General features: G+C 52.1%; 8 protein-coding genes across 8 annotated transcripts; 4 read left to right on the top strand and 4 right to left on the bottom strand.

The window, feature by feature from the left end:
• Positions 1-1,103: 1,103 nt before the first annotated feature.
• Positions 1,104-1,358, bottom strand: PG994_015052 (uncharacterized protein; the record flags this gene model as incomplete). The annotated part of the gene is made up of 1 exon (XM_066866461.1): positions 1,104-1,358. The coding sequence occupies one exon, from the start codon at positions 1,356-1,358 to the stop codon at positions 1,104-1,106; it is 255 nt and encodes an 84-aa protein (XP_066708137.1).
• A 1,087-nt stretch (positions 1,359-2,445) lies between these two features.
• PG994_015051 (alpha-glucosides permease MPH2/3) lies at positions 2,446-4,415 on the top strand (the record flags this gene model as incomplete). The annotated part of the gene is made up of 5 exons (XM_066866460.1): positions 2,446-2,685; positions 2,725-2,824; positions 2,902-3,542; positions 3,632-3,693; positions 3,755-4,415. The coding sequence occupies 5 exons, from the start codon at positions 2,446-2,448 to the stop codon at positions 4,413-4,415; spliced, it is 1,704 nt and encodes a 567-aa protein (XP_066708136.1).
• Positions 4,416-4,785: 370 nt separating this feature from the next.
• On the bottom strand, positions 4,786-6,034 carry PG994_015050 (uncharacterized protein; the record flags this gene model as incomplete). The annotated part of the gene is made up of 3 exons (XM_066866459.1): positions 4,786-5,106; positions 5,167-5,518; positions 5,583-6,034. The coding sequence occupies 3 exons, from the start codon at positions 6,032-6,034 to the stop codon at positions 4,786-4,788; spliced, it is 1,125 nt and encodes a 374-aa protein (XP_066708135.1).
• Positions 6,035-7,382: 1,348 nt separating this feature from the next.
• Positions 7,383-7,994, top strand: PG994_015049 (uncharacterized protein; the record flags this gene model as incomplete). Its single annotated transcript, XM_066866458.1, has 2 exons — positions 7,383-7,513; positions 7,664-7,994. 2 exons carry the CDS (start codon positions 7,383-7,385, stop codon positions 7,992-7,994), a joined length of 462 nt encoding a protein of 153 aa, XP_066708134.1.
• Positions 7,995-8,933: 939 nt separating this feature from the next.
• PG994_015048 (uncharacterized protein) lies at positions 8,934-10,349 on the bottom strand (the record flags this gene model as incomplete). The annotated part of the gene is made up of 5 exons (XM_066866457.1): positions 8,934-9,412; positions 9,477-9,608; positions 9,662-9,938; positions 10,003-10,250; positions 10,331-10,349. The coding sequence occupies 5 exons, from the start codon at positions 10,347-10,349 to the stop codon at positions 8,934-8,936; spliced, it is 1,155 nt and encodes a 384-aa protein (XP_066708133.1).
• Positions 10,350-11,078: 729 nt separating this feature from the next.
• Positions 11,079-11,438, top strand: PG994_015047 (uncharacterized protein; the record flags this gene model as incomplete). The annotated part of the gene is made up of 2 exons (XM_066866456.1): positions 11,079-11,193; positions 11,347-11,438. The coding sequence occupies 2 exons, from the start codon at positions 11,079-11,081 to the stop codon at positions 11,436-11,438; spliced, it is 207 nt and encodes a 68-aa protein (XP_066708132.1).
• A 1,861-nt stretch (positions 11,439-13,299) lies between these two features.
• On the top strand, positions 13,300-14,343 carry PG994_015046 (Spherulation-specific family 4; the record flags this gene model as incomplete). Its single annotated transcript, XM_066866455.1, has 1 exon — positions 13,300-14,343. One exon carries the CDS (start codon positions 13,300-13,302, stop codon positions 14,341-14,343), a length of 1,044 nt encoding a protein of 347 aa, XP_066708131.1.
• A 214-nt stretch (positions 14,344-14,557) lies between these two features.
• On the bottom strand, positions 14,558-15,280 carry PG994_015045 (uncharacterized protein; the record flags this gene model as incomplete). The annotated part of the gene is made up of 1 exon (XM_066866454.1): positions 14,558-15,280. One exon carries the CDS (start codon positions 15,278-15,280, stop codon positions 14,558-14,560), a length of 723 nt encoding a protein of 240 aa, XP_066708130.1.
• Positions 15,281-15,627: the final 347 nt, after the last annotated feature.

The following is a 15,627-nucleotide window of genomic DNA, read 5'->3' as shown; positions in this document are numbered from 1 at the left end:
GTCTCATCATCGAAGATTATTTACAGAGCTCTCCTATAGTACCCTCCTCGAGCAGTGTTCGTTTCAGCGCGACATTGACTCAGGTACAGAGACTGAACTGTTGCTCTTTCCAAGACCAAGCTGGATAGGGCCAATTTGATATTTCCACTCCGAAGAGCCTCCAGGCTTTAACAACAATAGCATCTTAGGATCATTGCTAGAAGAGGTGGTTCAGCTTCGGAGTTCGGAGGATATAAGTATACAAAAGACATACTTGTAAGTCATGTCTCACTTGGGTGAACAAATTTGCCAGGCGAATAGTAAGGACAATAATGAAAGAGAATGCCACAGTGTGCTATATCCACAAAGAGACTGGCAAGTAGATAGCAGTAGGCTCACATAAGGTGATATAATCGACTCTTGGCACCGTTAACTCTGCAAAGGTTCCAAGACTTTGTTCGACCATAGCGGTAGCAGTGAGGGCGGAAACAGGTACTGGTGAAGCTGGCATGTCGCCGAGGGGCCGAGTCACAGGAAACAATACTAGTCATAGCATATACACTCTTTACCGTGACTGGAACAACAGGCTTTTCTCCTTACTTCCTCCTAGCTTTGTGGTTCTCATACATGGCACATGTCCTTTCTTCCCCTAGAGTACCTACCTACCTAAGTAGCCTTCGGCGATCATGTTGAACCTATCGTCGTGCATCTGAGAACTTGATGCTAGGCCCGCATGCCGAGAGACTTAGGGCCCAGGTCGTAGTAATCAGTTATTGATCCATGTTCCAGAAAAATTGAATTTCTTTTCTGCAGAAAGAAAACTCAAACAGATTGGTTTCCTGTGTGATCATTCTATGCCCACATAGCTTTTCATTTCCGAGCCAGCTACACGTATCCGATCAATCACGGCAAACCATGGCGTCTATCCATGGTAACGGGCAGCAGCCGGCTCTCTTCCACTGCCCCAGACAGGATTGTACCTGGTCATCATCGTCTCCTATCCGGCTGAGGTAAATCTCAATTTTCATGTTTCGGATTTGTTGGTTACTAACCTTTCTCTGTCTCTATATAGCCGACACGTGAGAGGACACAACAGTCCCTATGTCTGCTCGGCTTGCAAAACGTCATTCAAGAGACAGGACGTGCTGCAGCTCCATGAGTGGTTTGCACATGGGTTGAACACCATCTGGGTCTGCTACTATGATGGTTGCAGGCGAAAGGGCCATGGCTTGTCGAACAGACGCCGACTGGAGCGTCACTTGGCTAGCCACGGCATCTCCTACGATGAGAACGACGCCCTCGAGCAGCAGGCTTAAGGCAACGGAGCACATGCCAACACGGCCTCCGGACCAGCTGTTGATGGAGCCGATGACGAGCATAGAGCCGATGAGTAAATTTGGGAGAAACACCGTTGCCCTTGTCACTGTACCTCGATACCGATACCGACCACCTGGTCGACTGCGATGCCAATCAATCACCTGGCAGTGCCATCGCGGGCCAGCACATCTAGCTCTTGCATTCCTCTGGTGCTTGGGTTCCGCCCACAGATATGGATATGCTGTATGCGATTGAGCCTTCTTGGAAGGAGCCACATCGTAGCATAGGCTCATCATAGAGTGTATCGCTTACCAATTGAACCGGTCAAGGGATCAATCGGTCGACCAGATAGTTACTGAATGAAGAGATGAGTGGACCCAAATTAGACGTAATGTGTGCCAGTAATGTGTTAAGCTGAATAAGACTCCGTGCCTTATAGCAACATGTCATCTCCAAGCCCACCAGGCCTTCAAACAGACAGCCAACAGATATGGGCCTTGTTCCTATTGGTTCAAGACCATGGTGGACAGGACCATTTAGGCCATTGGGTTCGCCCCCGACCTCGAGACCCGCAGAGTCAATTCCGTAACCGGGCATAATCTCCTAGGGATGGTGAGGAAGTCCGGGGTAGCAACCTTGGCGTTGAGGATTGCGGCGCAAGAGAGGGGAAGTCGGTTTTGGCATACTTGGCTGTCACCAGTCGACGCGACCTTGGGTCTGTAAACCCTCACAACCAGATCACCGGTTCAACCAGGGCTCTTGGCACCTGACTGCTAGCGCTTACCGACCGTCTCTAGTGGAGTACCCCATGGGGGAGGGGGATGCAGTGTCTGGGGTAACACGGCGGGGTTCCTAGTGGCCACCCTGCTTAACAGAACCGCCTGAGACAAGCCTGCTCAGTCGGACCTGGTAAGCTACGTACGTATTTGAAGCATGGCAATTCCGCTCGGCCCCAAGATGGGGACGGCTTTGGCTCCGGATCCTGTTCGGGAAAAGGGCGCCGAAAGCGTTATTTGGGAAGCCCATTTATGTGTCTCACATCCCAACCTCCTTTGACATACTTATATTTGGTCAAAAGGTGTAATTCGATTTCAGGCTGACATCTATAAGAAAGCTTTGGTTCATCACACTTGAACCTGAAAAGGCAAAATGGAAAACTTAGAGAAGGGCCAGTTAGGCGGATCTGAACATGCCGAGTACGTTCCTGACGCGGTCCTCATCGAGGCAGCCATCGCCAACAGCGAAAAAGAGACGCAGCTCCTTAGGAAGGAGCTCTTTTCCCGCTACTGGCCCGGTGCGGTTTACAGTGTACTCTTGAGCATGGCTCTTATCATGGAGGGTATGGACGTTGGCTTGGTGGGATATCCAACCCCGACCTTGCAGTTGTTGGTACGAGAGCAAGTCGACTAACCCGCGGGCGCTATCAAGGTCAACAACTTCTTCGGTCACCAAGGATTCCTTAACAAGTTTGGCTGGCCGGATGCCAATGGGAAGCAGCACATCCCGACTAGTTGGCAGTCGGCTATTGGTAAGCGCGCACGCACTTTCTTGAGTGTTGGTCTGGCCCATCCGTCGTGCCCAAAACAGCTAATCCGTGAGCGGTAGGAAACGGCAACAGCATCGGCTCCATCATCGGCCTCATGCTGAACGGCTGGCTCCAGTCCCGCTACGGGTTCCGGAGGGTGTACATGGGCGCCATGGCGCTGATGGGCGGCACCATCTTCGCCCTCTTCTTCGCCGTCAACGTGCAGATGCTGTTCTCGGCCAACATCCAGTGCGGCATCCCCTGGGGCATCTTCCAGACCCTCACGACCGCCTACGCCGCCGAGATCTGCCCGGACGCCATGCGGGGCTACCTGACCGCCTGGGTCTCCATGTGCTGGGGCTGTGGCTCCTTCCTCGCCGCCGGCGTTCTGCGCGCCTCGCTCGACCTCAGGGGCGACCTCGGCTGGAAGCTGCCCTACGCGCTGCAGTGGGTCTGGGTCGTCCCGCTCTTCGTCGCCGCCCTGTGCGCGCCCGAGAGCCCCTGGTACCTGGTCCGTCGGGGCCGTGTCGCCGACGCGGAGAAGTCGCTCCGGCGCCTCGCGAGGAGGGGACTTGTACACCGAACAGTCCATGAAGGAGACGCTTGCGCTCATGGTGCATACCAACGAGATGGAGAAGATCGAGTCGGCCCAGGCAAGCTTCAAGGACTGTTTCAGAGGCACCAACCTGAGGCGAACTGGTATCGTGGTAAATTCTCCTTGGTCCGACTTTCTTCCCCCTTGCTCACAGGGGTCCTTTCATTCCTCATGTTGCAGCAAAATTCTCCGAGTTCTAACCCATTGTATCGTAGTGTATGGCCTGGATCATCCAAATTCTCAATGGCCAATCCATTGCTTCTTTTGCAACAATTTTGTGAGTCTCATACCCTTAGATAATACGAACTCTATGTGTATGAAATCTGATCAAAACCCAGCCTGAGATCCGCCGGTATGCCTCAAGTCCAGGCCTTCAACTACAGCATGGGTATCCAGTCTGTCAACATCTTCGCAACCGCCATCGCCATTGCGCTTATGGGCCGCATCGGCCGGCGTGTCTTCTACCTCTACGGCTCGACCGGCATCGGCCTGCTCATGCTGATCATCGGTATCCTCGGGTTCGTCCCCAACCAGACCAACACGGCCATCGCGGTGGCCATCGTCATGATCATGGTGAACTTCGTCTTCAAGATCTCGCTGGGCCCGACCTGCTACACCATCGTGGGCGAGGCGTCCTCCAGCCGCGTCCGGGCCCAGACCATCGTCATCGGCCGCGCCGTCTACGTCGTGGGCCAGATCGCCGTCAACCAGCTCAACCCCCGCATGCTCAACGACAGCAGCGACGCCTGGAACTGGGGCGCCCAGACGGGGCTCTTCTACTTCGGGCTCTGCGGTCTCTGGGCCGTCTGGATCTTCTTCTTCCTCCCCGAGACCAAGAACCGGACGTTCGGCGAGCTCGACTACCTGTTCCAGAAGCGAATACCTGCCAGGAAATTTGCCACAGCGCCGGTCGACCGTAAGTACTTTCAGTTGCTTCATCCCAGACCCAAATTGGACATTGAGAGATTAGCTACACATTCTGATGAGATACTAATTTGATGTGGTTCAGTATTCGAGCTCACAAGCGGCAAAGCCTACGCAGCTGATGGTAAACTCGGGGAAGGCACCGTAGAGGTTAAGGGAAAGTAGTTGAAAATCATCACTACCAGTCCCTAGCCCAGGGTGAGAGAACGAGACAAGGATCACTTCCCGTAGGTAGTACTATGTAGATAGACCTCCAACAGAGAAAGTGACTACAATCTGCTATTTGACAAGTCTAGAGTATTATAGGAAATATACTGAGGAAAATAACCGGATTCTTAATACTACTTAAGTACTGATAAGAAGCAACAGAACTTGCTTATGCCATTGGGTTATGCTTCCAGCCCAGCGAATTTATGACGAGAACTACCTAAACCAACAAAGTGTTTTAGTTCTTTGCTTCGGCAGCTGCAAGCTCCGATTCAGTTGAAGTGCAAACCGGAATTTCAGTCCGACCTTGGACTACACGATCCCAAGATGAACTACCAAGCCATCCATCGACGTAGCATGGCGGTTCGGGGTGAACTAAATCCACGGTAGTTCCGTCAAGCTCCTTGCAGAAGCAATAATGGATGATAGTAGCATGTTTGGCAGCAAGAGTGGCGTGATGTTGGACTTTTAATTGCTCCTTCACATCAGTGATCCCAGCCACGGCGAAGAACTCGTCCCAAAAGCATCTCTCTAGGATGCTCCTGTCACTAGAATCAATCTAATCTGCTCGTAGTGTTAGCTAAACCGATTCAAGTGCGCTTCTAAATGGGGTACAAACCCAGCTCTCTTCAGGGGCAATCCCATTGAGCTTTCGAACACCGAGGTAGTCCCAACCAAAGGGGGCAATCTTAGCAAGAGACCAGTCGATAATGCCCTGGATGGCGAATGTTTCCTCATTCACCAAGATGTTTGTATAGCTGAGGTCATCGTGAGTCAAGACCTGTGGATAATCGTTGCTGGAGAGATGTCCGATGCCACCTTCTCCCTCGAGCTCATCTACATGAGGCTTCATGTAGTCGAACTGGGGTTTCTTCTTGATAATAGCTAGTTTTCCAAGCATAAACTGTCGTTGCTCATGGAGCTTGGACTCTGAAACAGGCTGGGAGTTGTTCCATGCTCTCGCGAAATACCTATTTCGTGATAACTTGTCAGCCAGAGCTGTAAGCGTGTTGGAGTGGTACTAATAGCCGTTACCTTGCCAAGTGGAGGTTGAAAGTCAGTTGCTTCTTAAGCGCCGCTTCGTCCAACACTGGGAGCTTCCATTCCACTTCATAGTAAGCCTTGCCTGGAATAAATGGCATGCTCACGACATGCAGAGGCTGGCCCGCTTTCTCCTCATCTTCACCATTCCCAATCATTCCATGATTGGTGGCCTCAGGGACTACATCCCCATGTATCTGAGCAGCCAGCTTTTCAAGTACACCACCAAGGCCCTGTTCTGGCACCCGGAAAGATACGATTCTCTCTGTAGTCACAACGACTGTGTAACTCAGACTGCCTTGTAGCTCAACAGGCCGGACTGACGACCCCTTGAGAACGGCCTTGGCATGACTGTCTAGGGTCATCTGGGACGGCTTTGGCCGCTGAGTAAACCATTCATCAATAGACTCCTTCATCCATTGCTTGGAGTCTGGTAGCTCACTCATCGTTGTGGTTTAAGAGAAGTATGAATAGAACGGCGTTTATTGGCTCTGCCTCAGAAAGAGCAGAATATGTGAGATTCCTTTCTGTTCCGTGTATTAAAAACAAAAGCAAGTGGTGGAGGAGAGCCCCCTTATGGCTCATGTGTGGGCTTGTATGGTGTCTTGAAAGGCACGACATGACAAAGACGAGGCACTTAACAGATTCGCTCTTTAATATACCAGTTTATCATACCAACCACCATCCTGCGACATGAAAGGCTCCGAGACTTGGAGAGATCGAACTCAGAAGCATCCCAGTCGAATGCATCTACAGCAATAATGGGATGCCAATAGTTCTCTATCCCATAAAGGTATCAAAATTTTCGGTCTATCAGCACCGATTAGACACCACGACCCGTGTCTTAGTGTGAATAGTGACTTCTCAAGACAGCCTAAAGTAAAATTGCGAATTGCAGATCACCCGTATGGTTAGGCGATTGGCGGAAAGGGGGCCGAGTTGATAGGGGTTAACGTTTCCGCAAGAAACGGCCATAGAACGGCGATAAGAACACCGGACTGGCCGCTACCAGAAGTGGAGTGTATTTTGGTGTATGTAACGTTGAACCGCCGTTGCCGATCCGCCTGTCACTGGTGAAATAGTGCAAAACTTTCGGTTTAGGCAGCAACGGAGCAACCGATTTTGACCGGTTGCCAATCGCAGTGCAGGAAAGTAAGACAGCCGCAAGGGGCTGGAATCTGGCCGATTATGTCAGACATGGCCTGGAAGTGCCGTGCTGGCGTGCTGGGGTCACATTGGGGACGATAACCAACACCTTCTTGAGACGACCAAAGCAATCAATTGGTTTCTGGCGTGCAAGCGAAGTGTGGCACAGCAAAGAGACGAATAGTAGCACGAGCAGGATACGAGTTGATGGCCAAAGTTGGTGTCTGAGTTTGGAAGGAAATATTCGATTGCTTAAGCAAAACAACCAATGAGGGGTACGGACGTTGAAACCGAAATCCCCGAGTCTCCTAAATAGAGCCGCTGATGCTACCACGTCAGTAGGGCGACAGCGCAGAAGTTAATATGGCTAGCAACGGTATGGATGGGTACAATACGAGAATCAGTAACACGCCATCGATATAGATCAGGCCCGTCAAAAAAAGGAACTACGTGACGGACGACATGACGATAACTTTATATAAACAGGAAACTAACCGCCACACTTTGCCGTCCCGTCACTGCTTAACAAAGAGAAAAAAAAGAAAGCAGTAGTCAGAAAACAGGAGCCCCTCCCGTTCACCAACTCCTCTAAACCATCGTTTTCTTTCACGTCATTCGCTGAATCAACACCAAAAAAACGCAGGCATAATGAAGGCCAACTCCCTCATCACCATTGCCCTGGCCACCGCCGCAAATGCGCTTGCGGTTCCCCGACAAGAAAGTGGCTGGAAGGTGACCCGTTTCGCATCTTACGTCGCCGCACACTCCATCACCCAAGTGTAGGTCAAGTCCCAATCTCTCGTTCCGTTTCTGTTGGTATTGTACCGCCCACGCCCAGCCCCACATACAGAAACAACATGCCCGCAACATCCGTTTTCTCAGATGCGACACATCACCGCATAGTACTGATATCTCTATCCCACAATTAGCACTTCATTCTACGTATCGCGTACCGAAAACGGCACGGCCATCGCCTGCGCCAACGGCAGCGGCGCCACTCTTTCCAGCACGCCCGCCCTCACGCCCGTGGAGGACGGCAAGTGCGCCGACAGCTCCGGCCTCAGCTTCTCGATGCACCAGGTCGGCGAGCAGGCCGTCGAGCTCACGGTCAAGGAGATCGCCGCCGATGGCCTCTCCGGCACCTGGACGAGCGGCAGCAAGATGATCGTGACGATGCAGTCGCCCGGCAGCAACAACCCCAACGGGCAGATCACCCAGTACGTGGGGCCCACCGACTTTGAGCTCAAGATGCAGCAGTAGATTGAGGAATCGTTGGGGGATGCACATCAATTAATGAGACAATGTTATCACTATGCATGATGGGAGTTTGGGGAAAAAAGGAGGAACACATACACTCGTATAGATAGCATTTGCAAGACAAGAAGGCAGATTGACGATGAGCATGGAGATGATAATGACATTGATGAAGCTGGCAGGGGTGGTAGTAATAATGAAGTTGGCCATTGCACCACCACATACACTTCGGAGCGTTTGTTTAGTGTAGACACCGATCGCATAGACAAACCACATCAATAGTTGAGTTTCCCAACTGAGCGGCTTCCTATTCCCAGCACTATTACCTTCAAAAGTCCGGCACGCAATCCATTTGATGGCGCTGCATACCATTAAGTTCTCGTTACTAACCCATTCACCATTCGCATCGTGTCGCAATGAACTCTTCCTATCTGTATGCACATAGCGCGTCGATTTGTCATCCAATTAGCTTCACTCTCGATAGCTCAGTTGGCAGAGCGATGGACTGTAATTTTCACACCTTGTAATCCACAGGTCGCCGGTTCAAATCCGGCTCGGGAGAGTGACCAACCTGCCATTTCCTATCAACCGTCATAGGCGGTTTACAGGAGAAGCTTTTTTTGACCTTTTTGTTGACCCTTTGCAATGATAGAGCAACAGCGAATTGATTTGATCTCATACACAACCTACAAGGTCATGATTATTCCGTAATGTGGTAATCACTTTCTTTTTCTTCTTCCTTCGCTTTTGGACCCCAATCTGCAACTCTAATTCAATCGACTGCGTTTGCAGCCAAAGGATCTTAACATTTCATGCGTCTTCACACGACCGTTTATGCAGATTGATACTAGGCCGGTCAAAGCCATCTGCCTGTTCATGTGTTCTCTGGGATAGGGTTCCAAGTCTCATTCTCTTTTATCGGATATGGAGGTAGTGAACCTCCGGCTACATATCTCCGGGCATAACGTCACCGGCTAAGGGGGATTTCATGTAATCAACTGGCAGCTCCTCGGCCGGCGGAGCCTGAAGAGCCACAGCCCAGTCCCGGATCTCCTCAAAGTTCTTGCACTGATGCCGGGACTGGAAGTCCGGGAACGCCTGGGGGCCCTCGGGGTGGCCGTACCAGACCTGGCCCAGGACCCCCGTGTCCATGTTGCACATGAGGACCTGCCGGAGGGTGTCGAGGCAGTGCGACACGTGCAGCCGCAGGATGGGCTCCTCGTTCTTGAAGGCGTGCTCGCCGAGCTCGTGGTAGTAGTCGTAGTTGTACCAGAGCCCCTTGCGCAGCAGGTTTAGACAGTGCAGGTGGTGCATGCCCTCCACGTTGACGAAGTAGCCCCCGCCGTGCTTCTCCGACACTTGGACGTGGTGCGGCGTGAGGCCGGAGGCGGGACCCTCGGATAGGGGGATCACACCGGCACGTGCTAGAGGAAATGAGAACCGTGAGTTCAATGCAACAGAGTTGGAGCAGAGGGGTTATGAGCATACAATCCAGTCCAAGGGCCTCCCATGCTGCGTCGACCTCAGGCGAGGCGTTTTGCCGATAGATTGTCTGGGCCTTAAACGAGCCGTTGAATGCCACAACATCGTATTTGATCTTGACATCCTTCAGTACCGGCGCTATCATCTCCGTCAGTAGAGCCCCGAGGTAGAAGAACAGCTCAGGGTAATACAGTATTGCGAAGTGTAAGCCGAGCATCTCTTGTCAAGATCAACATTGCGGGAGGCCAATAAGGCCCCCATAACTGCCGACACAATAGACGTAACCACCAAAAGACTCAGTGTGCAGCCAATGTTCTCTCGCCACGATGATTGTCTGCGACGTCGGCTTGCTTGACTCTCTTCTTCTTCCGAATCGTACTCGTTGTCATACTGGCCCGTCAGGGGCTTCTCCTGCTCTTCTTGGACGGCTGCCAGAGGCATTTTGCAAACGAACTTAGCAGGGCTACGCTTCAATACGTGAGTCAGTGTGGATTTTTTGGTGTGAGTTAACTGAACGCAGTGTCAAACATACCGATGCGAGATAATAATCCCCTATGGGATTTGCGGCCGAAGTCGTGTCAAGAGACTCAGTAATGTTGATGTCACCGCAATAGACGTGAACAGGAAACTCTACCACCACCATGACTAGAGTCCAATAGTCCCAACAGCTGAGATACGGTCCGAGGAGTCTCGACTCGGGTCCCTCGGTAAAGCGTGGTCGTGACTGGACAACTGCCGTTGCCAAGAACACCACCGCATTGCTGAACACGCCGGCTGGGCCTATTGGCCAATATTAGAGCTGGTGAAGCATCATCTCAGCCCTACTGGACTTCGAGCCTCGTATATGCACAAGGAGGTACGTGGACGCATCTCAGACATGGTGAGGACGTTCTAGGCTACGCCATTGTGCAAAACAACACACTAGTCTGAGGTGGTGCGATTCTAGGGACCGCGCTTTTACCCCAATGTCTAGCCCGGAAGCCGGACGGCTCGGAAGCTGATGGTCGTACGGAACGCGCCAGTAAGCTACGGCTGTGGCTTCGTAGCTGAAAAAGAGCTGGGCAAGCTTTGGCTACCAGTTGGGCTACGCATCCCCGCACGCCACGTACCCAGCTGACAATTAGGTCAGCCACCAAAGTCGGGGTAGCGGACCAAATTAGAAACATCGGAGCTCGTGTATCTACTCAACATCGCCGACTGGTTTCGGCTTCACGAGGCTGTAGTGCCAAGTCTGGTTGGGGTAGTCAGTTGTTTCTGTCGTCATCTGGACCCTTATTGGTCTAAGAGGCGAGATCCCAACTCAGCGCGGTTTCCAACTACGGTAAACCCCACAAGATTCGATGCGGATGTCGCTGAGACACTCTAAGTGGATGGAGACAAGTCTTTCCATTGGACTGACGAAATACGAACGCATGTAAACCGTTGAAGGCAACGCTGCCTCCCAGATATACGGAGAGAACAAGCAGAGATAGTCAAGTATAAAAGGACCTTCTCACCTCCATATCCATCACACTCCAAAGCAATCAACAAGCCTGCACCAGAAACAACACACTCGAGGCATCCTTACCCCTTTTTCGTAATTACAGCTACAATCTCACGACAGACATCATGAAGGTCAATGTTCTCCTCGTCCTCGCCTCCGCAGCATCTGTCCTGGCTGCTCCGGTTGCTGATGCCCAGCCTGCCGAAGCAGTGGCTGCGAGAACCGATTACGGCGCCTATGGTGAGTTTCTGGTTCCCAGTTTGAGATATATCTTCTCCTTTGTATCCATGGCTGACCAGTTGACTCTTCAGGCAAATATAGTACGATAAGAACAGAACTCACGCACTAAGAACTCCCGAGTGATCAACAATACCTAACTTCTTACTTGTCTAGGCAACTACGGCGAATACAAGCCCCCTGCCACGTATGCCACTTACGGCACCTACCGTCGGGCTGTGGACTGGTTGAAGGGCGTCTTTGCTTGAGTGATCCTTGGGCAATTCCCTGTGTTGTAGTCATCATATGGCAAACTCGGTGTGAGGCACGACTGTACTGTGTGCAAGGGGGTCACTATGCTTTTGGAGTTTTGTTGTCGATATTGGGTAAGAGGGGTGGGATCGCCAATCCCCTAAGTCAGGCCAATAGGATACCATCGAATATATTCACTCCTTTACGGTGTCAAAAAGCGTCCGTCCGAGGCATGATGTTGTTGCGGCATTGAGTGCCGCGAGTCTTAGCTTCCTAGTAATACGCTTCGGCCGTCCGGCCCGATACCCAACGGTGAAGTTCCGTGTAGCCTTGTAATAGTACTCCTGATGATACTAGGTTTGATGTTTGTCAACACGTAATGAGTGTGTTCTTTCAGCTTTTCCGGTTGCCTTCGTAAGAGTCAAACCAATAGGCACGACCTCAACAACATGCTTTACCTAACAGTTATCTAAAAACGTTTCTAGTAATAAAAGTGATATTATATGCCGCCATACAGCTGACCACGTTTTATACGGGAGCTAGCCCAAAGTACCCGAAATAAAACATATAAGACGACTAGTACGCCGAGCTCGGTCAGGTGGAAGCTCACCTAGGTGAGATGGTTCGCCGCAAAGGGATGGTCAAGGGATATTATACGATAAGTGCATGAGCTCAGGGATTATGGCAAACTTCACTTCATTGTATGCACCAATCGGAATTGGAAGCGCGGCATTATTCGAGCCTTGTGACAGAGGCACGGTGGAGGTACCCGTTTGGCTCAATAATTACGATCCAGCTGGAGAGTGTGGTATGCCTCCTTTTCATTCTTCTTGTCTCGGTATTACGCGCCAAGCAAACATCTTCTCTAGTCGAAAAGCACCCATACGACCTATATCATATACATCGCATATATCCTATGGAATGTAGCGTTAACAGAATAGTGCTGACGTCTCAAAGTACGTTGATTAGGATCTTAGTGCATATATAATGTTTGTGTGCACCCCAGATGACTTACACACCAAGGAATATCTGACATAAGGTTGCATAACGCCGAGGGAATCACGGCCCGGCACATTTTGATGCCCAGGAACAAAAGTGTCTCAATATTGAACTTATCGACTGACTGGCGTTCATGGATACTCACGTTGCATATTCATATAAGCAAAAGGATAATGGGCCGGGGCGAAGTAACGTAGTCTACAGGGCGACCGAGTCAATCAAAGAAAAAAACCATACGAGGTCGCGTGAACCTCCAGGTAGTAATGCCAGCCAGCAACACTGCTTTCGTTCCTTTGAGCCATGTTGATCCTTCCAGTTTCATCATTTAGCCCGACAGCCATTAGCCCCCGGACCGAATGTATAGGCAGGCCACGTTTCCTGTAGCCAGCTTGCTGGTTATTTTCGGCCCAAAAGTACAGAAGCTGCAAGTTATATTTATGGATCCCAGCTGCTGATTAACGGAGAGCTAGCCGAACGGGGTGTTTTTGGCGATGAATGTGGCATTTCTTACCGATATCGTCCATTTTCCCGTTAACTCAAGTCAACCCCCGTGAGTGTGGTATTGGTGGCGCTCGGTCCTTCAACGTACGTTCGACCGTAGTCTCGACCTTCCGGGACGTTACGAAAAAGGCCGCAGTAACGTCGACGACAGATCTAGATTATTCAGCTGGCCCGTAAGCTGACTAGAATCATCGACTAGGGTATTCTGGCTGGACTCGAAAGAAAGCTCCAGCTAGCTGGCTCAAAGAACCCGAGCCATATATAGGAGTCAGGACCTCCACCTTGGGAAACATTCCAATAACTATCATCTCAACAGCAACACCAGTTTACTTGATTCAATACAAGCATACATAATTGCATCCTATCCTATCCTGAACCATGAAGTTGGCACTCTCCTTCCTTGCCCTCGCCGCCATGGCCTGGGCCCGCACCGAACTCATGGTCCCCCTCCACGCCTACCCCGGCGGTACCACCATGTCCGTGCAATGGGCCGCGGTGGTGGACGCCGCCCACAGCCACCCGGACATGCACTTCTACGTCGTGATCAACCCCAACAGCGGGCCCAAGAACACCTCGGGCCCCGGCGCGGGCGACATCAGCAACTGCAGCCCCACGGGCGTCGACTACATCCCCCACGGCTGCGACAAGGACTGGTCGACCAACGTGGGCCGGCTGAACCAGGTGAGCAACATCCAGACGCTGGGGTACGTCTACGCGCGGTACGGGCACACGGACCGCCGCAGCGTCGAGAAGATCGAGGAGGACATCAAGGAGTGGGCCGACTGGGACCTCGAAGCCGGTTGGGGGTCCTCGCAGCCATCCAACATCTCGATCCACGGCATCTGGTTCGACGAGACGGGCGTGGACAAGGGCAACGAGACCGAGTTCCGCCAGCTGACCGACTACGCCCGCCAGGTCTTCAACGCAAAGACCGACCGGGGCCAGTTCGACATCGTCATGAACCCGGGCTCCAACCCGGCCGCGGACTACGAGCAGGCGCTCTTCGACATGGCCGACGCCGTCGTCACGCGCGAGACGTGCTGGACCACGACCGTAGGCGACGAGTGCCCCACGCCGTACACCGCCTACAACTGGACGGGCATCACGTGCGGCGACGGCGCGCCCTTCTCCCAGGCGCTGAACTCCAAGGCTGTGGTGGTTGTGCACGAGTTCCACGACCCGCCGGAGGCCACTAACGCCACGCTCCTGGAGCAGATCCGCGGGACCGTGAGACAGGGGTTTCACAGCGCGTATTTTACGAGTGGAAGTTACGCGAATACGACGATCGAGCCCGCATCCATCGGAAATGTGGCTGAGTTCTTCTCGCTTGCGAACAACGAGACCTCGGTGCCCATGCCTAATCCATGCACCGCAAACATGAGGGTGGTGGGCAGGCTAGCACACCACCAAGGCCTTTCTTAGTATCACAATCCACTTAGAAGTGCAGAAGGATGCAGTGGGATCGAAGGTTGCACGTGGACACGCCCATTATACTGTCATCGATTTTCAAGATAACTTATACCAATGAAGTTATGTATCCCGCTTCCTAACTCGCTATAGATACAGTGTCTGTTTATCCTGTAAAGCGTTCGCTAGTGCGTGCGTAGAAATACGAACGATCATTGAGTGTGCAATCTTATTCCGATGCTACCCAGTCGGAGTCGCTGCCGGCCCAGGACTCCATCTCAGATGTCCCCTCGTCCAACATCACCAAGTCAAAAGCATCGACGTCCGGGAACTGCGAGAGCAGGTCCCAAGTATCGTCAGACACATAGTCGCCACCCTGGATGGCGACACCTGCACCTGGCTTTGTCTTTTGCCGTTTGGTGGCGTGTTGTATAGTGTAAATCGGTTCCGAGGGGTGGATGGGGTCGAAGCTGAAACCAGCCCAATGAGGCTCGTCTTTGGTCACCTCGTAGAGTAAGCCCTGCATGTATAGTTCTGAGAGCTGCTGAGCCTCTGACAGCGCTGGAGCAGGCGATGGGACTGGCTTGGTGTTGACGCATAGCTTCGGCGCGGGTTCATGCTGCGGAAGCTTCACTTCGGCGGACTCTGCCAGCTCCCGACCTTCCTCGATAGGATCATCGCTCTCCAAAGGTACGAACTTCACATGCCTCAGTCGCGCTGGCGTGCCCTGGTCTGTGGTATCCAACTCGCCATCTTGATCTTGTCCATCTTGATTTTCAACATGTTGATTTTCAATATTCGACTGATCGGGTTCGAGCTCTGGTGGTTGATCATCGTCTTCCTCCTCCTCCTCCTCCTCCTCAGGTAGCTGTTCCTCCTCCTCAGGTGGTATTGATATACTCGGCAGATCTTCCGCGGGCCAACAGTGACCAGGGCATACTCCACGGACCATAGAGTTACAATCTGGATCCTGACAATGAAAACGCACCCAATCACCAGACGTAAGCCGTCGGTTGGTTCCGTGGCTCTGGACCTGGAAGTACTGACTATTGAGATGGAGGGGATGCCTGGTGGTGGTCCTCTCATCCGTGTCACCTAAGCGGGCGCGGGAGGGAAGGGTTCCAAGATGGGTATATTGCCGGGTCGCTAACTAATGCTTGAAAGCTTTAGTGGAAACTAAGGCGTACAATGGTGATGGCGATGGTAGGGGACCAAGAATTGCTTTTTAAATGTTTGGTTGCGCGTTGTCGAGCTGAGGATTGGAGGCGCTCCCAACTTGCTTGGTTCAGGTGAGTCAGT

This window comes from Apiospora phragmitis (genome assembly GCF_038363925.1).
Source record: "Apiospora phragmitis strain CBS 135458 chromosome Unknown utg000014l:1.0-1827420.0:1.0-1829600.0, whole genome shotgun sequence".
NCBI lineage: Eukaryota > Fungi > Ascomycota > Sordariomycetes > Amphisphaeriales > Apiosporaceae > Apiospora > Apiospora phragmitis.
Note: the sequence above shows the minus strand (reverse complement) of the source record. Positions and strands in the feature narration are given on the sequence as shown.